Consider the following 25,426-nt stretch of genomic DNA (forward strand, 5'->3'; position numbering starts at 1 on the left):
ATCAGATAAATTAGTTATCTCTGTTTCATTATTTTTTTTTCTTCTTCTGAGGTTTTACCTTTTTCTTTCATTTGGACATATTTTTTCTGTTTCCTCTTTTTGCTTGATTGTGGTTATTTCTATGTTTAGGGAAAACAGCTATCTCTTCTAGTCTTGAAGGAGTGGGCTTGTATAGGAGATGATCTTTATCTTTCAGCCTTGCTCTAGCTCTTCTGTTTCTCAAACCTTTGTGTTTGTCTAAGCAGTCTGATTTATATTTGATAGGAACCAACTATGGAGGATGTTCCAAGACCCATCAGTGTTGCAAAGGCTGGGCTCTCAGTCAGCACCTAGATTCAGGCTGATTGGAAGCCAGACCCTCAGGCAGCAGCTTTTAATGTATGCAAATATATATAGTCATATGGGACCACGATTGTAAATCCTCTGGCCTGCAGACCAGGTTAATCTGGAGATATCCCTTGGACTACAGTTGGAAAAGTCAGAGCATAAGATGAGTAAAAAGCTCCTTTCTGAGAGGTACCAGTAATGAGGTCAGTAGAGAATGCAAGGATGGTGTCCCCTGCCCTACTTTCCCTGAGTACACCACTATAGACTTCAGATGTGTGGCAAACCTGAAGTCTGCCCCTTAGGCTGAAGCTCCAGGACATCTGAGTAGGTCTTCTGCCCAGAAAGACTAGGGGTGTGTTTCAGTCTGTGTAATGCCCTGGGCATGGTAGCCTGCCAAGAACTGTTTGATTATTACTTTCTCATGGGACCCAGAAATGCAGGTCCCCCTGGCCACCAGAGCCAGGTGATCAGGGAGCATCTCCTTTGTGGAGTGTGTGTGACCAACAGCTTTAGTGCAGCTGGGGGAGAATACAGGACTGGGGTGCACCTGCCAGCTTTAGTGGGGCCATAGGAGAGTGCAGGGTGGGAGTGCACCACCTGTGCTATCAGAGTAGAGGGAAGCTGCAGCAGTGGTGCCTGGCAGCACCTTTGTCCCTGGACAGAGCCCCAACAGGCCCCTGCCCCTCTTGTGGCTGGTTTAAGATCAGCCAATGAATCTTCCTCACAACAGTCTAGTGGCTTTTCAAACAGCTGCATTGTGTTCATCCCTGGCATGAGTGACTCTGCAGGCAAGCCTTTTACAGAAGTATCTCAGTTCCGTTTTCTACAGCCTATTTGGTCCACCAGATAAGCCCCACTGGCAAATAGAGGTAGCAGTATGTGTCTATCCTCTCTTTTAGAAGGTGACAAAAGAAATCATCTTGATAAAGTATCATACCTATTACCAGTGGTACTTTGCAGAATAGACCTCAACGACTACAGTCTACATTTATGTACTTTGTATGTGCATACTGAAGTGGAGTTGCAGTCAGTGAAATATTGTCAAAAATATGCCCAAGTGAAAATTTTTGTTAGGTGATTCCAATTTGTACTATATCTTGCCACACATTAGTAATTTGCCAGATTTGGTCAAAATCAATCAACTTCAAGTCAGTTAATCCCCTTTAAAGTTATGGAAAGGAAAAACAGAACTGAACAGTTGGGACCTTTTTTTGACCAGGTGACACTTAAAATCAGCCAACTACTTCTCATTTTTATGTATTAAGGAAATTTTCAGTTAATCATGTTGCTCTCAAATGTATTTTTTGATCACATATGTCAGATGTAATAGCATGTCTGAATTTAGTAGGCAGATGAAATTGGTTTTAGTTAGGATTGTAGGATTGCTTTGATGAGCCAAAATAATATTTCTTAAGAGAATCTCTCTTATTAACAGATATTAACTCAAAAGAGTGCTTTCTGTGTTTTTTAGTCGGCCGTATACTAACAAGGTCATCACTTTATGGTACCGTCCACCTGAACTGCTGTTGGGAGAAGAAAGATACACACCTGCTATTGATGTGTGGAGCTGTGGGTAAGATAGGCTGACTGACTGGCTTAGTTCACTTGAAATTTTTTGGTAGTAAAGTAAAATCATATCATTTTATAATGATGCATATTTTTTTCCTCTAGCTGTATCCTTGGTGAACTCTTCACAAAAAAACCTATATTTCAAGCAAATCAAGAACTTGCACAACTAGAGTTAATAAGGTAAGCTCATGATTGTAATATTTGTTGGGGGGGTGTGTAATACTTCATAGGAAGTTTAAAGTCTTTCAAGTTTGTGTCTTTAGGAGAACAGCATGGTTTTCTTGAAGGCTAGTGATTGCTGCATGGAGGAGAAACTAGAATGTGGGTACTTCTTGATACTTGATCTAGTAAAATTAAAGATCTCAAAGTCCCTAAATCTTTTTGCAATTAAATGAAAGGGTGGGGGGCCCAAAAAATAAGACCAGGAAGAAAGAGTAAATAAATATGAGGAAGGAGAGAATAAATGGTAGATAAATTTTTTTTTTAGTATGGCAGGATGGAAGAATTAGTGTTTTGGGGATACTGTAAAGACAAACTGTTTTACATACACATATGCATACATGTTTATATGTGAATGTTTATACATGGAAACGCGTGTATGTACCTACAGGCGTCAGTCTTAGTTATTTGGAGTCTATCGTAGTGCCTGAGTCATAAGGACATACATAATCACCTTTCTCTTCATGTAATGTTTTAAAATAATTCTTTTATTTTTAAAAAAAGAGCTTTGGCTTTCATATATAATAATGTCAATTTGCAACTTCTAAGTTTTGTGTGTGTCTCAAAATATGGATGAGAACTTATAGGAAAGATATTGGTATGAGGCACAGATACCAATATACTATGAACCTTCCCTTCAACAGACTTATTGGATTAATTGATGCTCTCCAGTCCCTCTGTAAGTAACAGTAGCATGATAACACGACACGCTGAATGGTTGCAGCTGGTAGACTACTACTCTCTAGTAAGACTATGTATTTATCCTCCCCGTTGAAGTGTAATGACTAAGAGATGGTTGTTTCCAATTTTGTATACCAACTTTTTATTATTATATGTGTGTCCTTTAAACATACACAGATGCGGTGCTTGCAAAGACTTAACAAAGTTGCTATCAGATTAACTGGGTGGGAGGCAAGTTACTTTAAGTTAGAAAGGTAAGTCATAAAAATTTAGAAGAATTTAGTACTCAAATTGCTTTAAATCCTTGATAATGTGGTTTGTTCAGGAAAGCTAATGCAGAGTCCCATTCAACAAATCCTCTGTTCAAAGAGAGGCCTTGCCCTGTGTCAGAAAATTGGAGAATGTATATTCTAAATTTTTCAGTTACAATAAAATATTTAAATTATGTATCTGTGTTTCTTTATTATTATTTTTTTTTCATGATTCCCTCTTACCCATTTTTTCACTTACTAAGGCAGTGGTCCTGATTCTTTGGATACTAGGGCTTCTATTAATGATCCTAACTTTTATTTATACATGATGCAAGCATTTTTCTAAGAATTTCACTTGAATTAGCCTCAGTTAAGCTTCATACAGCCTTCCATTTACTTTTTATAATTAAGAAAATGGAACCTTAGAAAGTGAAGAATTTGTCTAGGGTCATATAACTAGCAAGCAGCAAAATCGAGATTTGAATTTAGACAGTTCTACCTTAGTAGCTAAATTTTAACTAATTCTCTGCATCATGTAGGAAATAAGACTTCCTGAAGCTTTTAGGTTAGTATGACACATACATCAGTAATTGACAAAAACATCCTGAAAAATTTCTATAGAATATTAATCCAAAAATTCTGAAGGAAAGATTAGCCAGTCATATCTAGCTTTTCATTAAAAATCAACTTGATGAGTCAAGTAGGAGTCATTCAAAGAATATACAAATGTTGCAGTTTTAGGGCATCCATTATTACAATTCACCACTTTAATAGAAATAAGGTAATATGTTTTTCTTAGTAGGTGTTGAATAAGCATTTGCTAGAATACAAATTAAGTGTAAAAGTATATTTCTTTAACATGGTGAAAATATGTATTGTAGACTAATAGCCAGAATAATATTTAGTGGTGAAATACTAGAAGGTGTAAGACAAGAATGATAGAAAGCGTCTTCTAGTATCATTATTTTAGGAGTGTTTTAGAAGTACTAACTAGTTAACTGGTATAAAGAGTGGCCGGATGAGGGAGTATTGTCATAATTTGTATATGAGCATTGCATACAGGCAGCCTGCAAGGAAATTACCTGAAACGCCTTAAGTGAAAGAGTCTAATAAAATGACAAGTGTTGAGAAAATATGTGCTCGTGTATATTGTGTGTAAACTTATGAACACAGTATCCTAATATAACATACGAATACATACATACTAAAAGCAATAGCTTCTTAAAAATATGTACCAGTAATAACCAGTTAGAAATGTACATGAGGAAGAAGATGCCTTTAACAAAAGCACCACCATATATACTCCAGGGATATTGAAAACTATAATGTCTCACTGAAAATTGTAAAGTAGATTTAATGTAACTCTTGGGAATGGCATATCTCATTTTTGGTTGGAAACCTTAACTTTTTTAAATATGACAGTTCAACCTGTATAAACATTATAGTCCTAATGCGGATTTCAAATGATAGTCTCCCTCCAGATAAACATTAAAATAACCAGAAAAATTCTTAAAAAGAAGGAAAATTTGGCATATTGTATGTTAAAATTATAGCAACTAAAACCACTTTACCACAAGATACATAGATGAAGTGGTGGCAGTACAGGGAAAGTCCTGAAGTAAAGCAAGTTTATATGGACCTCCGAATATGATACAGAAGTCATTTCAAGTCAAGGGGGATTAATCGAACAAGTATCCATTGGTTTCTGGTTGTGTGCCAGTTCTGGGGCACTGAGGATACAATGAAGGGTGGGGGTTGTATCCTCAGTGCCTAGTAACTAGCACACAACTTCTTCCGGTTTCTAATTGGGAGAGACAAGACAAATTAATAAAATACATCAGGTGCTTATAAGGGTAAGGAGATAGAAAATTATAGGAGGCAGTGTTACAGAGAGAGTCCGGGAGTTTCTCCCAGAGGTATCATTTGAGTGAAGTTAGGGAACAACAAAGTAATAACCATCCTGAGGCATGAGTGTACTTGGATTATTTTATGAACATGTTAAGTCTGTTAGTGAACTATATAGAAAAAAGAAAGCTCAATCCATCCACTTGGTGATATACTGTATAGATATAAAAAAGGAAATGGTAGGCCTGGGAATGCTGACACAGGAAAGCAACATCGTTTCATGATGAGCCCCTAGATAGAAGGCTGTGTTTGGTTTGCTCCCATCTAGGTAAAACAAACACATCAGAAGAGTCTGGAGTTGTTATGTGAGCATGGATTTGTGAGAGGGCTGCGAAGAGGACTATTTTACATTCCAATTTATATATTTCAGCATGTTTTTGTTGGTAAAATACCAAATATTAATAATAATAATATAAAAGTGCTGCAATTTTGATTCTGTGGCATTAAGTATTTTTAAAACATGAAGGAAAAAGTTAAGTTTCTGACAAAAGAAATAGTTTTCTCCCTGTTAGGAAGGAGGCAGCAGTGTATTAATTGAAAGGGTGGGCTTTGGAATCTTACAGACCTGGGTTCTAATGCCAGCTCAGCTGCTTCCTGCCCTTGGGACTTAGGGTAAGTTCCACAGTGCTCTCAGTTTGTTTCTTCACAAGTAAAACAGGACTAATCATATTCTTAGGGTTACAGGAGTCCAATAAATGTAAGCTTCCTACATATTTCTTCCCCTCACTTTACCTGCAGTAATGCTGGGATATATCCCCAATCTAAAGCCCCAGGAATGATGACTTCTAGTCTGCATGGCACAGAAATATGTATGAACTAATGAAAGGTGGGAATACTAATCAGAATCTATCTTAAAATGTTTCACACAGCAGTGATCAAGTTATTTGTACTTAGCTTGTTCCAGACACTATTTTAGGCAAAGTACAGAAGTTTTGTGATAGAAATAGAGGGGGTTTAAAAGTGATGGCAGGGGCACCTGGGTGGCTCAGTCGGTAAGCATCTGCCTACGGCTGGGGTCATGATCCCAGAGTCCTGGGATCGAGCCCCGCCATCAGGCTCCCTGCCCAGCAGGAAACCTGACTCTCCCTCTTCCACTCCCCTTGCTTGTGTTCCCTCTCTCGCTGTATCTTTCTCTGTCAAATGAATAAAAAATAAATAAATAAATAAAATCTTTAAAAAAAAAAAAAAAGAGTGATGGCAAAAAGCTCCTGGGTGGCTCAGTCAGTAAGTGTCTGCCTTAAGCTCAGGTCATGGTCCCAGGGTCCTGGGCTTGAGCCCCGCATCCTGGCTCCTTGCTCAGCAGAGAGCCTGTTTTTCCCCTGCTTGCCATTCCCTCTGCTTGTGCTTGCTTTCTTTCTCTCCCTCGCTCTCTCTGTGTCAAATAAACAAATAAATAAAATCTTAGAAAAAAAAAGTGATAGCAAAAGAAAATGAAAAACAGGTGATGACAAGATGGGATGAATAAAGGCAAAAAAATGTTTTTAACATAAGGGTCGCACTTATAACGCTAAGCCTTCTAGCAGCCAGAAAGAACCTTTATATCACACGGTATACATTGCTTATGAAATTTTTAAAAAATTACCATCGTGGAAAAAATTAGATTGGAATGAAAAGAACCCTTCTTCTGTCTGATCTCCCCTCCCTTCCCCCGGCCCTATACACACAAAGCCTGAGATCTAGATGGTCACACAGGTGAGATTTTTATAACTTTAAAGGCTTAGACTTTGATTGTTCTAGAATATAGGTAAAGAAGGGAAGCTCCCAGATTTTTAAAAATGAAGCATGTGTGTCTTCATAGAATATCATAAAAAATCCTATAAATTGCTACTTTTTGCGCTAAGAGTTTCTCTGCACTGCTAAAAATTGTGAAAGGTCCCAGGAGCTTTGTTTATGCTAGTTATACCTATTGATATTTATCATACTAGAAATTAAAACTGAGAAAGTAAAGATACCTATTTTAAAACAGTATGTTAACATTGTTTAATTATAAAACGTCTGTATTTTCCAAACTAAAATAAATGTTGGTGAAATGAGTAGCACTGTTTTACATTTTTACATAAAAAGATATTTTACATATCTTTTACATAAAAAGACATTAAAAGAAATGTCTGGCTTAATAAAATAACATCTGGATTCCCTCTCTGTGATATGCTGTTTTCGGTCGTCTTTTCAGGTCATTGTGTATATTCTTCTTTGAAATTACACTAAATAAGTGGTAATTTCTTATAGGTTAGTTGTAATACACAGTCTGAAAACATATGAAGGGATATTTTGTATTCTAATATATTAAAATGCATTAGTCTGTCTTGCACTCTGGATCTGTGATGATTTTGTAACACTGGTAATAAGGAAAATAGTGGGTCCCCTATTTCAGCAGATCTTCTAAATGTAACATTTCTTTATATAATTTTGGTTATCACCACTAATCTCATCAGAAAAGCCCGTAGATGTTTACTGTGAAGCTGTCAAGTCTATGGCATAGACGTAAGCTTCCTAGTAATTCTAATTTTCTCTTGAAAGCTTGGATTTTATAATTGAACATAAATACTGCAATCATCGTTCTTGAAGTAACAAGCGGACTCGTTCACATGTGAGAAAATGTCTGGCAGACACCCAAGTCTGAGTGACCATAGTGTGTTGCTTGTTCATATAGGTAAAAATGACCGTCCATGAAAAACACACGGCTGCTTCAGCTTGCAGCTCAAATAATTGCACAAATGCTTCTCAGGATAGCTATCAGAATTTCTTGAGCAGCAGAAGTGCTTATGAGTATTTTCTGTTTCATCATTGAGAATATAAAGAAGATATATACTGTTCCAAATAGTGTTAGGGTTTAATAACATTAATGATTTTTTACCACTTCAACAAGTACACTCTTAAGTGGCATGTGGTGTGTCTCTCCCCCACCCCCGCCCCCACCCCAGGAGATGGTATAGTAGTGAAGAGTATTTACTGCCTGATAGTTTGGTGCCACTGCCTTGAATCTTGCTAAGGTGCTAGTCATTCTCCACCATTGGCTTTGTACCATCAGTGCAAAATCAACACACTGGAAAAGGCAAATAATGTATTATAACACCTTTCACCTGAAGAGTCTGAACCCTATTTTTGAGAACTCCTGTATACCAATCTCACATAGGAATATTGATGTACAACATCTAAATGAACAAGTAGGATATAGCATTACACTAAAATGATAGTATTTTACTAAGGCCAGGAAGTATTCCTCTATTGAATGTAAGCGTGGGTATTAAGAATGCTCTTAGTATGATTCATGACATTAGTTATTCAGGGGGGAAAATGCAGATGATGATTATAATAGTTTCTAAAAATGAAACTAACAAAACTGATGTATCCTTTAAAATTTAAAAGTCACAAAAATAAAGCCCACAGTAAAAAGGAATAAATGAATTCTTAACAGGATATATGTGTGAGTTTGTGTGTGTGGCTGTGATTATCTTTATTATGTGTTGTTTTTCTCAAAACAAAAGTCATCATCCTTCCCGTTTGTAAACAATGAGAGGGAGTACTCCCATTAAAGTTAGAAACCAAACAAAACTACCCAATATTGTGTGGCATCGTTAGCATTGTAACCTTGTTTAGAAATTGCCACATATCATACCATATCAGGAAAAAGAAGTATCCATGTTTGAAAAAATAGAGAAGAAATGATTATAGGTGGTAAGATTGTAAACCTGGAAAGCCTCAAAGAAACTGTTAAAACTATGGTAGGAGCCATAGGATCTTAGATGGCTATCTAAAACTTCGTATGTCATATGTAAGATGTCTTCTATAACAAAACTCCTCTATTTACTGCTTAGACTGTATAGTAGGAATAAGAATACATTCAAAAACGCCCCAAAAAACCTGATAAAAAGCAATATATAAGATCTAATTGAAGAAATGTAAATATAAAACTGAGGGAAATAGAAAAATGGGGTATTTCTGGGATAGAAGTGTTAAGCCTTCTGAAGATAGCAGTCCTTTCTAAATTAATCTATAAATTCAGAGCAGCAGTTGAATCCAAACAGATGCTCTTACTTTTGGAGTGTGACAGCATTGATGCTAGGTTCATCCTAGGAAAATGCTGAGGAGACTTAATTAGAGGAATGGATTATAGAAGGCTTTGTCCTGTTGGCCTTACAAAAATTAAAAGCTACCATATGGTATTGATACCAGAGTACATAGATCAGAATAGATTCCCAAAATAGACCTCAGGTATTTGCGGATTTAGTGTATGATACATCTCAAGACCTCTTCGGTAAGTGATTTTGAGATAACTGGCTGGCCATCAGGCTAGTTTTTGCTAATATGCAATTACCATCAATTGCTGTCCTGCTTCCCTAGTTCCTAGTAAGTTTCCCTGCCTCAGTGGGTCTGTTCCGTCCTGTGTGCTACTACCAGCTAGATAACCACTCAGCTATCTTCCCACAACACAGAGTAAAATAATTGAAGCTCTTTAGCTAAGAGGTAATGAAACTTACTTTTATCGAAGGGCTTTTGAACAGTCCAGATGCCAGCTCATTTAATCTCACAGCTTTGAAGGGAAATGAACCTCTTTTACAAAAGAAGAAACGGATTCTTCAGCAATGCAGTTTGACCAGTATCACAGACAGGATTCAGTTTTAAAGTTTGTTTTCAAAGTCTGTCTTCATTATAGTTAGGCAAATTGCCTTTTAAAACACTGTGTGGCTCCTGTAGGTCCTCTCAGCTAACCCTCCCTGAGCCCCAAGTTCCACCTGTTTCCTTTGTCTTCTTCCCACATGTCTGTCCTTGACTACTTCATGACTCTGTCTGTGCACTTCTATTTGCCAGGAACATTTCCCTTACTTACTTTTGACCTGTCTGTTGCTTGCTTATCCTTGGAGCTGTAGCCAAAATTCCGCACCTCTTCCATATCTTGAGTGCATGTTCCTGTATTTCTGCAGTTGAAAGTATCCTTCATTTTTAAAAATTGCAGTGAACTTCCTACTTCTGTAATAACACATCAGTCTGCCAGGGATTATTTATATTTATATACTTACTTGGAGAAGTACACAAAACAGTGAGAGACTCGGTTCGCTTTGGTGAGCGAAACGGGCAGGTCAACCAAGATCCCAAAGCAGCATGAAATACGAAAAAGTGTCCAAAGAAGCAAGTAGAATGCGAAGGGACCCTTCTGAGTGGCCATGGGGATACAGAAGACTGCACTGAATGGATTACCTTTGATCTGAATCTTGAGCAATGGAAAGATTCTCCACTAGTTAGAATCTAGGGAGAGAGAATTTGATCACGGACATGGAAGAGTGTGATTGGGCAGCGGGGAGAGAGGAATTGGGGATTGGAAGGCAGATTGAGACCCAGGGTCAGCCTTGTTTCCTAAGGGAGCCACTGTATTTTTGAGTAGGTTGTAAAAATCCAGTTGGGAGGAAGAAGAGACTGGCCATGTGCAAAGAATAGGCTCTTACTACCTTCTTAGAAGCTTGTGTTTCCAAAAATCGTAAACTCTGTTGAAACCAAAAAAGTACATTTTAGGGACATAGTTTAAAAAAGATGAGCAGTTGTCTTATGTAAATACGTATGTTTCTGAGATAGCGTTCTACAGCTCAGCTAAAGGATGGCTGGACAACGTTAGTCATCCCTTGTTTATGCACACTGGTGCATTTATATTTATTACGTACAGAACATTTTTATTTTTAGTTGGTGATGCATGGACACTTCCTCTTCACATGTGAAGATCAGCTGAGGACTTTATGTTCAATGTACATTTATTTTTGAGGTTCGGTATATGCAAGTTAACCATATTTAACAAATTTTTCATCTACGTATTGGCGAGTGAATTTTTAAATGCTTACCAGCTGGAGTTACCTCTACACATTATTGTAACAGGGACTTAGTACAAAAAAAGGGGTTTCAAGCTACAGATAAGCACAGAGTAAAGCAGTTAAAATTTCTCAATACCTTGAAATCAGTGGCATTATTTAAGCTGAAGAACTTCACAGGAGTGTTACTTTGAGGGTCCTCCTGTTGATGGAATGCAACAGCAGACATGACAGTATAGTTCCCTTCCTGGGTGTAGGACATTTGTTTCCGTGGTTCTCACAGAAGTAATGACAGGTACCTATAAGACCAAAGAAAGACATAAACCTACACTCTGGTTCCTTAATTTATTGGCATAAAATTTTTCATCTTGGTTCAAGATATGGTCGGCATATTTGGAGTGTTACCTGTGTTTTAAGACTTGATTTTGCAAATGTGAAGGTTTTCTTTTTAGAAATTGGAATGTTTGGAGTGTTAGAAATATCCACTGAAAATAAATTGATTCCTTAAAACAAGTAATTAAGTTGGGATGCTAAAATATTTGATGAAATTTCTTATATATTGTATCAAGACTCCAACTTTTCTGTGTCGGAGGATGAGGGGATTTTTATATAGCAGTTGTCTGTATTTTTTTCTTCTGTGGAGTTTATATTGATGTACCTCTTTTTGTGTGTTGTTTAGCCGTATATGTGGGAGTCCATGTCCTGCAGTGTGGCCCGATGTAATCAAACTACCATATTTCAACACCATGAAACCAAAGAAGCAGTATCGTCGAAAGTTAAGAGAAGAATTTGTTTTGTAAGAAGGGGATGCTTAAGTGTCCATATCGCATTGAATTTTTTTTCTTTTTTTTTATTTATTTCTTAAGAATTCTAAATGTCACTCTGTCCTCTATTGACCCAAGGTAGACCTATCACAGTTCTTCTATGACCTTAACTTTTGCGTTTCCCTTTGCTACATGCAAATTACCATCTCACTGTCGTTATGGTATCAGTGATTTAGGGGTGTGTGTTTCCTTTGGAGCTTACATGACAGAACTGGAACACCATTTAGTGAAGCAACTTTCATGTTATTTGAGCTCAGGTTTTTATTTTGTTATAGGAAACTGTTCTATTCAGTTCTTAATTTACGGCATAATCGCAAATTTCCAACAGTAATAAGATACACCATTGTTGGCCAAATTTCAAATTATTTAGTATAGTAGTTTAAAAAATTATGTGAAGATGACTGTTTCTTCAAAGGAAAATTTGGAATTTATTGGAATAAAGTAGAGCAAACATGTTATGAAATGTCAGCTTAAAGAAACACTAAGCTTGTGTCAGAGACCATGCATGACTTCTGTCGTCCTCTCCTGCCAGTATTCCTGCAGCCGCACTAGACTTGTTTGATTACATGCTCGCCTTGGATCCCAGTAAGCGCTGCACCGCAGAACAGGCGCTCCAGTGCGAGTTCCTGCGGGACGTGGAACCCTCAAAAATGCCTCCACCAGAGTAAGTGGCTTTTCATTACGTTAGATCCCATCTGGCCAGTTTTAATAGCATCGCTATAAAACAATCAGAAGCTCTTCCATGATTAGTTAGGTCAAAAGAAATAGCATGAATCAAAAGAAATAGAGTAGTAGTAACACACATAATTCGTACATCTAGAAGGCAGAACCTTGTTTCATGTTCAGCTAACCGGGATTAGCAAAAGCAGCCTTCCTCTTTCTAATTTTACTAGATTTCAACCCTAATATTCCTGCCGCCAGTATTATTGTGGTACTGCTTCACCAGACCTAGTGTGCATCCTGCTTCTAGTTCCTATGGTTAAAAATTTGAGTGCTCTGCTAAGCATTTTTCTTGTATTCCCTCCTATCAGGTGGGTATTATTATTGTCACTGTTCTACAGAGGAGGAAGCAGGCTCAAAGAGGTTAAGAAACTTGCCCAAGAATACAAATCTAGTTCAGGGTGGAGCCAGCGAGTTCAGGAAGAAAGAGCAGTTCTGGAATGCTCCTTGGCAGACTAGCCAGTAGGAAATCCTAAGAGCGTTAGTAACAAAAGCCAGTATAGAATGAATTTATCGTATGATTGAGAGAAAATGTATAGAGTTTGGGAGTCACAGTAGCTGGGTTCTTGACCCTTCATTCTCTCGTGGCTCCTATAATTTCTCTAGATTTATTTGGGGGGGAAGGGGGGGAACAAAGCGGTCCATTTGGTTCTTTTTGATAGGCTCTAGAAACTTTGTAGGGATAACTTTAAAAATTGTTAAAAAAGCAAGCCTATTTCTACAATAAAATGTTTCCATGTAATAAAATTAGCATATTATGAATGAACAAACGTGGGCTTTGGAGTTCCAAATCCTGGCTCTTCCACTTATCACTTAGATTGGGCTTATTATGTTTTCTAAGACCTTCATATTCAGCTTTATTAAGTTTTTATTGAACTATATATGAATTGCCATTATTGGATGGTTTGAAAGACAAAAAGGATCTATCATTTGAATGTTGAAGGATCTGAATCATTCTGTTGAAACTTTGACTCTTCTTCCTTCAAAGAAGAATTCTTTTCAACTTTTGATTTGGAAACATTTCACCTCTACAGAAAAACAGGAAGAATAGTACAATGAGCATTTGTATACCTTTCATGTAGATTCAGTAGTTACTGACATCTGCTTTATCACTATATATAATAAGCCTTTTTCCCTGAACTATTATATTGTGAGAGTGACACACTTAGCAGTAATTTGCTGTGTTTCTGTAAGAACTAGGACTTTATAACTACAGTATGATTATAAAGCGTAAGAAATTTAACATTGCAGTATCTAGTAGATAGTCCATATTCAGATTTTTCCAGTTGGCCCAGTAATTTCCTTTATAGTCTGGATTTTGGGGTTTTTTTTTGTTTTTTTTTGTCTTGGATGAAGAATTCATTCAAAGCTCACACATTTCATTTAGTTGCAGTGTCTCTTCAGTCTTTATTTAATTACTCTTTGGGTAGGGCCTTTATGACATTGACATTTTTGAAGAGTTGAAGCTACCTGTTTTGTAAAACATTCTGTAATCTAGCTCTGATTGCTTTCTTGTGATCAGAATTAGAGTATCCTTGTGTATGTGTCAAGAATACTACTGAGGTAGTGAGGTGAGCTTCTTGCTTTATCCTGTCAAGAGGAATATAAGGTCATTTTTCTCCCAAGGTAATACTAAGTTGATCTCTTGGTTTAATTGGTCCACAGGAAAGCTATATTGAGCACATTTTTTAATTGGTGTATAAACTTTTTTTAATCAAGGGTTGGAATAGTTGCAAAAGATATAAATTTCAGTGTATGGTGAGTGTTGACATTTTCAAACGGGCAGTTACATCACTCTTATAAATGTGTCCAGCGGGATCAAAATATCTTAGCATTTTGATATTCACCAAGAGTCATTTAGAAAATACAAAGCCTTTTTTTTCTTCTTGATCAAATGATCTTTGCAAATATTACTAGTATGTATTTAAGTTTAAAAATGGAAAGAAAATTGTTGAATCACTATGTTGTACCCCTGAAACTAATATAATGTTATATGTTAACTCTACTTCAATTAAAATTTTTTTTTTAAAAAGGGAAGAAAGGGGTGCCTGGGTGGCTCAGTCAGTCAAGTGTCCAACTCTTTGATCTTAGCTCAGGTCTTGATCTCTGGGTCATGAGTTTAAGCCATGTTGGGCTCCATGCTGGGTGTGTAGCCTACTTAAAAAATAAAAAATGAATATATATATGTGTGTGTGTATATGTATGTATGTATATGTAAATTTGGTTGGTGCTGCAACCTAATGAAATAGTAGGGCTATGATCCCCCCCATGTAATTTTAATATCTATCAGTTAATACTCCTTATTCTAGAATGACAAAGTCCCACATTAATTATAATTTTATTTTTTATTTTTATAAGTACCCTTGTAAATAAGCCTTCACGAACAGATGGACTCTTGTCATAGTTTTGTCACTGAATTCTTTGCATTTCTTCCACATGGCTTGCAAAAATCACATAGTGATTTGTCATCAGAGATTTTTTTTTTAAAGGTTTTATTCATTTATTGGACAGAGCTCACAAGTAGGCAGAGAAGTAGGCTGAGAGAGGAGGAAGCAGGCTCCCCGCTGAGCAGAGAGCCCGATGCGGGGCTCGATCCCAGGACCCTGAGACCATGACCTGAGCCGAAGGCAGAGGCCTAACCCACTGAGCCACCCAGGCGCCCCTGTCATCAGAAATTATCATAATGATCTTTCAGATGTCAACTTCAGGATTCTTTCTCATAATTTTCTTGATAGTAAAGAATTGGAAACCACGTGACTTGAAGAGACTTTTTTTTTAATCCAGTAATTAATCATTTTTTTTCAAAATTTGAGAAAGTAAGCTAAAGAAGCTTTACCAATACTTATTAAATGACTTCTTGTTTTTTTTTTTTTGTTTTTTTTAGAGGAGGGCACATGAACCAGGGGTAGGGGGCTGGGGAGGGGCAGAGGAAGAGGGAGAGAGAGAATTTTTTTTATTAAAGATTTTTGTTTATTTGCGAGAGAGAAATCCCAGACCTGGGGATCATGACCTGGAGCCAAAGGCAGCCGTTTAACCAGCTGAGGCACCCAGGCACCTGGGAGAGAGAATCTTAGGCAGGCTCCACACCCAGTGTAGTCCCGAACATGGGGCTCAAATCTCTCAACCCTGAGATCATTACCTGAGCCTAAATCAAGAGTTGGTCGCTTAACCAACTGAGTCATCCAGATGCCCCTAAATGACTTTTTACACTTGGTACTTTTTCTTTTATTAGTGCTTGTTTCATCTAGTATATGTAGAAAAGTTTAGGAAGTCAACATGTAATGTCAGTACAACTTGGCCAGTCCGTATGTTAGATTGTTTTTCTTATTACATGTTTTTGTGGAAACCTTGGAACTGTAGATACATCCCATTAATGGGAAACGCTTGCCACGTAACCTAATTGGAAACTCTCTTCATATTGTCAAACACATCACCTAAATTCACTTAATTTTTATCGGAACACAACTGACTGCATTTCTCCATTAAAAATAAGGATGTTAATACACATTTTGGTGAACAGGCTGTAACCCAGTAATAAATTAGGGATATATCACTAAAGCAGTCAGGTTGAAATTATAATGCTATCGATTTAATATATAAATTAAGAGTTATATAAGCATCTCATTATTTTGTAATATGTAATAGGTAGTTAAAATGATCAATTATCTGTGAGGTGAGGACTGTGAAGAAAAGCATTGGCGTGGTATTCCTTTGGGAGCTCTGTGTATGTATTAAACTTGTGTCATTTTTTTGGAATAATCAAATGAGAATGGGATATTATAAAACCAAAACAACTACATTAGTTGTATGAGACGTGGTGTAATATTTTTCTGATTTAACGAAAAGAAGGCATTTACTGCTAAAAAGTGAATTAGAGTGACAGCTAGCCTATAATTTTATTTTTTCTTAACAGCAAGTAAAAAGCACGGAACAATTTCTAAGATAAAATGTGATCAACTGTAATTGGAATAAATATTTCATGATGTGATTTGATTAAGGTAGTTTTCAGCTATCGTGTTGAATGGTGGTAAATGGCATCAGACATGAATATAGTGCCTGCTGTGTGAGAGGCACTGTCAGCGCCTGCGTATGTTAACATGTATTACCTCTACCCCATAAGGTAGATTGTATTGCTAATCTCATTTTTAAAGATAAGGAAACTGAGGCACAGAGGTCAAGTTACTTGCCTGATGAGACACAATAAGTAAGTGGCTGAGCCAGTATTTGAACCTTCAGAAAAGCAAATAACAATTTGGTCATCCTGGAAAACATTGCTGGTGAATCCAGAGTCAGCGTCACTAACCTGTACGTTTCAGCTGTTTGTCGGGTATTGCTTTTCTTTCCTAGAGATGAGTGCTGAGATAATCCATAGAGGAAGCTCTTAGCTTTAAACTGTGGGAGGGAACCAAAGCCCTTGTTAGTGGAGTTCTTTGCTTGCTTTCCTCTCATGGGGCTTTGCCGCAAGAGCCTGGAAGTGAAGTCACTCCAGTTTCCCTACTCCGCTGTGTATCTGAATTCAGAATATCCCACCAGGGACTAAGGCCACACATCTTAAGATACATACACACGCACAGCGCACAGAAAGGAAAGTCTTCGGCGGGTTTATGATGCCTTAAAGCTTCCCAATATCAATATTTCAAATTGTACCTTTGTTTGTTACTCCAGGAGGTTTTTACACGCTGAGGCAATGCACCATAGTAAGATGGCTGAGAGGTATGCCTTTGTTTTGTTTTTGGACCTCAGGTGCATAGACTTGGTTTAATCATAATCCTTGTGTCACTCATCATTGGTCCATGCATGGCTCTCTTTTTTTTCTTTTAGTTACTTAGTTATTTTAAATGATTTTAATAAGCAGCCATGAACCTACCAAATAAAAGCTAGAACCTTGACAATAACCTCCGTTAGTCATATCATCCCCTCTCCCCACCCCCTGCCCTACAACCTATCCCCTTGCCTCCCTCCACCTGAGGTAACCATCATCCCTGTTTTCTTTTGTATATACTTTTGTTGCCATCTATATGTATTCATAAAAAGTTATATTTAAAAATTTTAGTTGTTTTTAATTTTATTAAAAATTTATTAAAAGGGTGTCATGCTGTTTGTAATCTTTTGGGAATGCCTTTTTTTACTTAATATTATATTGCTAAGATTGGACCATATTGTTGCATATGCCCTTACTTTATAACTTGAGGTGAGAGTAACTGGAAGAGGAGGTGTGAACGAACTTGCTGTGCAGGCCACTCTTAAGGATCGAAGTCAGGAAAAGAGGACAAAGAGAGATGCGAATTATTTTACAGCAGTTTCAGGTGTACCCCTTGGAGAGCATCCCTAGAGGGAAACATATCCAGGTTAAAGATGGCAGATCTATCACCAGGTTGGGGCTGTGTAAGGACATTTGTAGTTATTCTGGGCAAGTTTATTAACCTTTCCAAGCCTCAATTTTCTCATCTTTAAAATAGATATAATAGTAACTTCCCACTGGAATTTTTATTAGGATAAGAAGAAATCAACTTATAAATCAAACATTTATGTCTTTAAGCAAAAGTTACTGTATAGTGTTGTCAGTTTTATGAAATCACATTAAGGCAGAATTGTTTCAGAATTGTGGGTGATTTTGATAGTTGCTAGTTTTTCAGAACTCTTTGTTGATGGGTAGTCATGAGCCTGGATTACCTATTTTTGAAACTTCTCTGTAGCATAGTTTAATTTTAGAGCACTTCATTATGGAAGTAAATAAGAGGGCATTAAAAAAGTAAGACGCTTTTACTAGGAAGTTTTTCACAGACATTATTTCCTAGCTTTTACTACTTTTTAATCCTGTTTCCATTTTCTGCAAATGGCATTTTTTTCCCTTTTTTCCCATGTCTTGTTCAATGTGTGGTGGACTGTGAGAAGAACTGGCTTTAAAAGGTTGCACCAAGGATGATAGTAACATACTTTTATGAACTTGTGTTCTTCGTACATAGTTTTACTAAATGATTATTTACTGATTATTCAGAAGTCACAGAAAAATAGTCTGGCTGTAGAGGTGAAGCCCTGAAGTTGGGGGGTGGGCGTCAAGGCTGATTTTTACTGAGGAGTCACACAGCATGTGTCTGCAGTCTTCAGGAACGACTGGCGGGATGGGGGGGGTGGGGAGCAACTCTGTAGTGACTGTTAGCAGTTTTGGGGTGTTGTTAAGAAGTAACATTGCACACAATTGGATACTTTTTTTTCCAGCCTTCCTTTATGGCAAGATTGTCATGAGCTGTGGAGTAAGAAGCGAAGACGACAGAAGCAGATGGGCATGACTGATGATGTGTCCACAGTGAAAGCCCCCAGGAAGGACTTGTCTCTCGGCTTCGACGACAGCAGGGCCAGCACCCCGCAGGGCGCGCTGCCATCTTCGCAGCTGAAACCTCAGGCCAACTCGAGTCTCGCACCTGGTCAGTAGTGCTTTGCGTGGCGGTCGGTGTTCTTCCGTTGTTCTGGCCTCACGGTGATGAGACTGCTCTAGTGTAAGCATCTGTGGCCGAAACATTCAGGTTTATTCCCCGCACTCGACACTTCCCTGGGAATTGCCTGCGCAGATGGCGCACTGCCCCCCGGTGCCGCAATAGGAAGCCACCGTGGGTTAAGGTGGACTCGGCAGAGAGCGATCCGTGAGCGGTCAGGTTTCCTGACTTCCTGTCTGCCCTAGTGCGGGAAGTCGTAGACAGATGCAGGGAAACAGCCAAATTCCTAAATGAAGCTCTTTTATATGGTTTATGATGTCCACAAATCACTCTTAATATACGTCCCATTATATTCTAGAATCTCAAAGATTGGACTCTCCTGTTGTGCCAGAAAGGACTTGATGTATGATGAAGAAGGCTTTTTGGGGGAAACAGATTTCTTCCTTCCTCTGACTCAGTTGTTCGAAGAGTCAGCTTCTTCCTGAGAATGAAACCTTTTCAGTGTGGTTGGAAATCTTACTAAACTCATTCTGTCATTTAGTTTTAAAGGTCAGTTGGTTGATGAAAACAGATCTGATCAGATTCAACTTTTGGTGGTGGAGTATAAATATAGAGTAGATTAGCTGAGAAAGTCTGAGAAAGATTACCTTTAATGCTTTCCCATGTAAGCTGCAAGCTTATACTTGACCTTGGTCAGACTACATTAAAGTGCTCATACATGTTACATTACAAACCAAAACCAGTTGTTACTTGTTGGTCAGCATTTCATTTTTTGTCCCCCCCGCCCCTTTTTATAACTGTCACTGTTAAGTGAGAATTCTGGTTTTGTGAAATAGAAATTAATCCTCTGTGCTCCATTTTTGTCGTCATCAGCTGTCTTAAAATAAGAAAATGCCCTTTCTGTAGAGGAGAGAGCATCGTTACAGAACCTCTGAAGAGACATGAACTGGAGAATGAGGGAAACTGGTTCTTGGCGCCACAGCAAACAAGCTTGGCTCCTTCCTTATTAATGCCTGCAGGTCACGAGAAGAATTTGCAAAAGTTTGTTTCAAGTTAACCTAAAAATAACTAAGAAGTAATAAAAGTATCTCAAGATATATAAAGAGGGGCGCCTGGGTGGCTCAGTGGGTTAAAGCCTCTGCCTTTGGCTCAGGTCATGATCCCGGGGTCCTGGGATCAAGCCCCGCATCGGGCTCTCTGCTCCGCAGGGAGCCTGCTTCCTCCTCTCTCTCTCTGCCTGCCTCTCTGCCTACTTGTGATTTCTCTCTGTCAAATAAATAAAATATTTTAAAAAAAAGAAAAAAGATATATAAAGAGAGAAAATAAAAGGATAGCCTTAATCATCAGTGTTTCATCTTCTTGAAGTCTCTTTTCTATTTGCCTTTTATTCTTAGAGAAATTGCTTATCGATGTAGTTATCACTGAGCTTCCATAGTAGTATATACCCTTGAGCCTTGTTCCATGTGACTCACAGAGGCTTGCACAAGAACCTGTGTAACCATCACAAGCCTAAACGGAAAATTCTAGAAAAACAAGTGTTTTGCTGGTGCTGAGCTAAAACCCTCTTGTGTCCACATCATAAGCATGTTTCTGTAGGAGGTCCGAACTTCCCAAAGTGAGTTAACTTAAAAAATGGTAATTTGAATAAAATACATTTATGAAAGAGTCTACAACATCCCAGTGTGAATTTACTGCAAAAATAAGGTGCAGTCCTTAGATATAAAAAGCATTATTTTAGACGAGCAGTACAGTGAGTAGAGCTGCGAGTCTGGAATCAGAGCACCCAAGTTCTCACCTCAACTCAGCCACTTAGAGTGTGTGACTTCGGGCATGTGAGTTAATGTCCGGGAGGTCAGTTTCTTCAGTTAAAAAAAAAGGGGGCGGCGCATACTCATAACAGATCATGGCTTTAAGGTTGTGGTGAGGAGTAAAGGATGTGAAATACTTAGAGAACGCTGACTCTGTAGGTGTCCTCCTCCTCCGCTTTCCTGGTTCCTGCTTCTCTGTAGGGGATGGGCTTCCAGCCATAGTCTCATATTTCCTTTTTGAAGTATTTCCCCCTGAAGAATGGGCCACAGTTTCAGTTGTTTTAACTTCAGAGCAGTTCCATCTTAAACGTCCATGAAATTAGAACTAGACTGAGATGCCTTTTTCACAGTGTTTCTTAAACTGTGTCCCACAAATGTACATTTGAATATGGTCACACAGGGCCATTTTGGGGGGCGGGGTGTGCTATGAATTACGGCAATGCTAATTAATGCAAATTTTGTCTTTAGTAAAAACAGGCCCTGGACAGCAGTTAAACCACAGTGAATTGGCAATTCTCCTAAACCTACTGCAGTCTAAAACAAGTGTTAATATGGCTGATTTTGTCCAAGTGTTGAACATTAAGGTAAACTCTGAGACTCAACAGCAGCTAAATAAAATAAACCTTCCTGCTGGAATTTTGGCAACAGGTGAAAAACAGACAGATCCATCCACACCACAGCAGGAGTCTTCGAAACCGCTGGGAGGAATTCAGCCTTCTCAGAGCGTGCAGCCTAAAGTGGAGACCGACGCTGCGCAGGCGGCCGTGCAGAGCGCGTTTGCAGTTCTGCTGACTCAGTTAATAAAGGCCCAGCAGTCAAAGCAGAAGGATGTGCTGCTAGAAGAGAGGGAAAATGGATCAGGACACGAAGCGTCGTTACAACTCAGGCCACCTCCAGAACCTAGCACCCCGGCGTCCGGTGAGTGTGCAGATGGCCGACCTCTAACACGCGCCGCCCGCGCCGCATGCGTGGTGTTGGGGGGCAGCGGTGACGCGGAGTGTCCGGTGGCATCGCCGGTAGACGGGTTCGGAGAAATCCCAGGTCACCGGTGATAGGTTGTCTCCTTAGTCGTTTATTTCTAGGAGCAGCTTCTTTAACAAATTCTCCACGTGTGACGTGGCTCATTATGAATGCCGTAGAGTTTTCTCACGTAGACCTGTAGTTGAGAAATAGTCTTTACTCCAACTACAAGACGATACTGACCAAGGCAGAGACTCTGTGTATAGGAGCTTTTGTTCTTCAAGCGATAAATAGGTAGATGTGAGATACCTTTGAGAAGTCAAATGCAATTAAATTTTTCAGTCACCATAGACTTAAGTGGTAGCCCGCAAATTAGTACTTCCATCCCTTTTTCCTTCTTTTGCTTTCCCTTCCCTTCCCTTCCTTTTTTCCTTCTTTCCTTCCTTCCTTTCTCTTTTTTTTTTTTCCCTTTCTCCAGAGATGGAACTTCTAATGTTCATTACAACCACCCATAGGAAACATGGACTGTTTGGAACTTCTAGTTTTCCATGATAACTTTTAACTCTCTTTTTTTGCTTTGCGTCACTTAGGGCAAGATGACCTCATTCAGCATCAAGATATGAGGATGTTGGAGCTCACACCAGAACCAGACCGGCCTCGTATTCTGCCTCCTGATCAGCGACCTCCTGAGCCCCCTGAACCACCACCGGTCACCGAAGAAGATCTGGATTATCGGACAGAAAACCAGCATGTTCCCACCACTAGCTCTGCGTTAACTGACCCTCACGCCGGAGTGAAAGCTGCCCTGTTACAGCTGCTCGCCCAGCATCAGCCCCAGGATGACCCCAAAAGAGAAAGTGGTATTGATTACCAGGCAGGAGACACTTACGTACCCACTTCCGACTACAAGGACAATTTTGGATCCTCCTCTTTCTCTTCCGCTCCCTACGTTAGCAGTGACGGGCTGGGAGGTAGCTCCGCTCCAACACTGGAACGACGGAGCTTCATTGGAAACTCGGATATTCAGTCTTTGGATAACTACAGTACTGCTTCATCTCATTCTGGTGGTCCGCCTCAGCCTTCAGCCTTTTCCGAGTCATTTCCCAGTTCAGTAGCTGGATATGGAGACATTTACCTCAATACCGGTCCCATGTTGTTTAGTGGAGACAAGGACCACAGGTTTGAATATAGCCATGGCCCCATTGCGGTCCTGGCCAACAGCAGTGACCCTCCCGCAGGGCCAGAGAGTACTCATCCTTTGCCAGCAAAGATGCACAACTATAACTATGGTGGTAACTTACAGGAAAACCCGGGTGGCCCCGGCCTCATGCACGGGCAGACCTGGACTTCTCCTGCCCAAGGACCTGGATATTCACAAGGATACAGGGGACACATGAGCACACCAGCTGGCAGGGGTCGAGGCAGAGGGTTACCATACTGAGTATCTGTTTTTCCTCAGGCACATCATTTTTATCTGGAAAGACTTTTCTAGCTGCAGTTTAAGGCAGCAATCCAAGAGACTTGAATAATATTAATTCAACAACAGCTTTATTTTTATGTGGAAAAGGGTCTTGCATACAATAGTTAAAAAAAAAAAAAGAAAAAAAAACCTTTGCTTAAATTCATGCTGTTCTAAAAACTAGATCTGTTGATTGTACATCTTCACAAATTCTAGTTAACAGTTTTATTTTGTATTCTTGCAGTTTTAAGTGGATGCTAATCTTAGGGACATAAGAGTCTTTTATGGCCCTCTTGCAGATCTTCTGAACTATGCACATTTGTGCTTTTTTTGTAAGTTTGGACCAACTTTTATGTAACAACCAACCAACCCCCCCCCTCGCCCCCCTCAGTTTTACAACAATCAGAAAGGGCACTGATTTATTTGGTATTTTCTTTTTACAAAGCTACCTTTAGTCAAAGGTCACTGTCAGTCTTTGCACCTGCTTTCAGTGTTATTGTGAAAGGTGTACTTTGTGCTCACTTCAGAAAATAAAACACAACCTTTCTCTTGATGCAACAGTTTTATAAAAAAAAAAAAATGGTCAACGTTATTTTTGTTTTATTTTGCAGATTATCATAGCCGAGCAAAATGCATTCAAATGAAATAGTGGGTTTTATATGAAAAATATGGGGTGGGGAGGGTAAGTAAGTGCCTTAACAGGTAAGCTTAAGGTCTGAAAAAGCAGTTAACCTTTACACCCATTTGTCTAAAGGGAATCAGTACACTGTATTGAAGAGGCAGGGAGCTCTCCAGCGTTTTCGGGGCTGCCTGTCAGTTCCTGCTAGATCCATTCCCTCTGCCTGTCCCACTTTCTTCTTTCCTGCCTGTCGTTGGGCTGTGTTACCTTCCACTGTCACCTCGTCTTGATAGGAGAGTGAGAGCAAAGAAAGGGACTAGAACTCCAGTCAGGACCTCGTTACTTCCAAGAAGTTCTACAAAGTTATGTCATTTAAGTGGTTGAAAGTAATAGCTAAATGAGAATTTCCGAGTACCATTTTTTTCCGGGCTGCCGTACTGTCCCTGTTTCCTTTTGTCATGGATCATTGGAAGGCAGTAGTGTAGACGCAAGGCTTCAGAAACAGAATTTCCCTGATTCTGTTAAAGTTTATCGGGGTGGGGGGGTGGTAAACATCATATATCTTAAGTTATGCAATTGCCATTTTAAGAAAAAATTAACTGTTCAGTTTGTTAACCAGAAACATTGCCTAGATTGAATTTACTGATGCTAAAAGGAAAAAGTAGTGAGAGGAAACCTCTTATCTTCCCTCCTCTTACCTTCTGTGAGGTTTATTACGACTTCTGCCAGACTTAGAGCAACTTTAGTTCATTTTTAACATTTTTTTCTTTTTTTAAAAGCATAAAAAAAATGACAGACTAACCCTTATGTAAGCCATAATGGTGTCAAGTCTAACTAACTTTTTGTGCACAATCACGCGCACACGGAATTATAATAATTCTCGAAAGGAACCAAAGGTGAAGAACCAGTGTTTCCGTTATCACTAAATGGAAAAATAAACTCTGGAAATGAGAGTCGTGCCAATTAGCCATTTTGTTTTAACTGTTCTCCTGGTAACTTACTTTTTGATTGGAATTGTAAATTGAAAGAACTGTTTTAGAATGGAAATTGCTCCAGTTCTAAACTCAGTCTTTTTACCCCCACGCCCTCTATCTGACTTGTGACCCTTCATTTCAAAACAGTATATGGGAAACATTATAGTTTGGTGACAGTAAGGATATTTTAAAGTGGGTATTTTACCATTTTACTGCTATAAAATGAGTTGATGTCAGTTGATCATTTTATTTTTTCGATGGAACTTTTTTTTTGTTGGGGAGAAAGAAATGAATGGAAGAAAAATTATTTTGCTTTTATTTGAATATTGCGTACTAACAACTTATAATAAAACTACATTGCAGGAAGTGAAGAAATATTTTGAAATTTAGCAAAATAGCTACAGTATTCAAGTATCTGAAATTTTAATATGGTGAGTCTTAGCGCTTTAGACTTTCCTATAAGTGACAGTATCTAAGTTATTCTTAATAGTCACACTCGATAATTCTGCTGACCATAGCAGCTAACCTAAAATTGAAGATATTTATGTGACATGAATAGCCTGTGTTTTAAAAATTAAATATTTTATATAAAATTGAACTGTGTTTGGATAGTTCTTCCAACATTTCAGTTATGTATTTATGTTGGGTGAGTGGCTGGGAGGACAGGGAAACTGTTGATTGAAATTGGAAATTTGAACTACAGCTTCTAATATTACCCTAAGACATCGTTAATTGTGAGACATACCAATATTTTACGTACCACTTAGAAAAAAACTGTTGCCAATTAAACGACGACACAGTGCTAAGATGCATGAATTAGAAGACACTTCCCAAATTCAGAGATGTTAGTCTACAGAGGAATCGATGAAATACGGTAG

At 38.6% G+C, this 25,426-nt stretch overlaps 1 protein-coding gene across 2 annotated transcripts in view; it reads left to right on the top strand.

The window, feature by feature from the left end:
* LOC111156999 (cyclin dependent kinase 13) overlaps positions 1-25,146 on the top strand; it is a 124,409-nt gene extending 99,263 nt beyond the window's left edge. Inside the window, exons 8-14 of one of the 2 annotated variants that reach the window (XM_022518204.1) lie at positions 1,799-1,900; positions 1,999-2,076; positions 11,430-11,546; positions 12,107-12,238; positions 18,514-18,719; positions 21,005-21,454; positions 22,087-25,146. In XM_022518204.1, the coding sequence (XP_022373912.1) occupies positions 1,799-1,900; positions 1,999-2,076; positions 11,430-11,546; positions 12,107-12,238; positions 18,514-18,719; positions 21,005-21,454; positions 22,087-22,937 (1,936 nt within the window). In that variant the 3' untranslated portion in view covers positions 22,938-25,146. The remainder of the gene's footprint in view (positions 1-1,798; positions 1,901-1,998; positions 2,077-11,429; positions 11,547-12,106; positions 12,239-18,513; positions 18,720-21,004; positions 21,455-22,086) is intronic. The other variant, XM_022518205.1, reaches the window with a different exon arrangement.
* Positions 25,147-25,426: the final 280 nt, after the last annotated feature.

Source organism: Enhydra lutris, unplaced genomic scaffold, assembly GCF_002288905.1.
Source record: "Enhydra lutris kenyoni isolate GAN:26980312 unplaced genomic scaffold, ASM228890v2 scaffoldscaffold51, whole genome shotgun sequence".
Classification (NCBI taxonomy): Eukaryota; Metazoa; Chordata; class Mammalia; order Carnivora; family Mustelidae; genus Enhydra; species Enhydra lutris.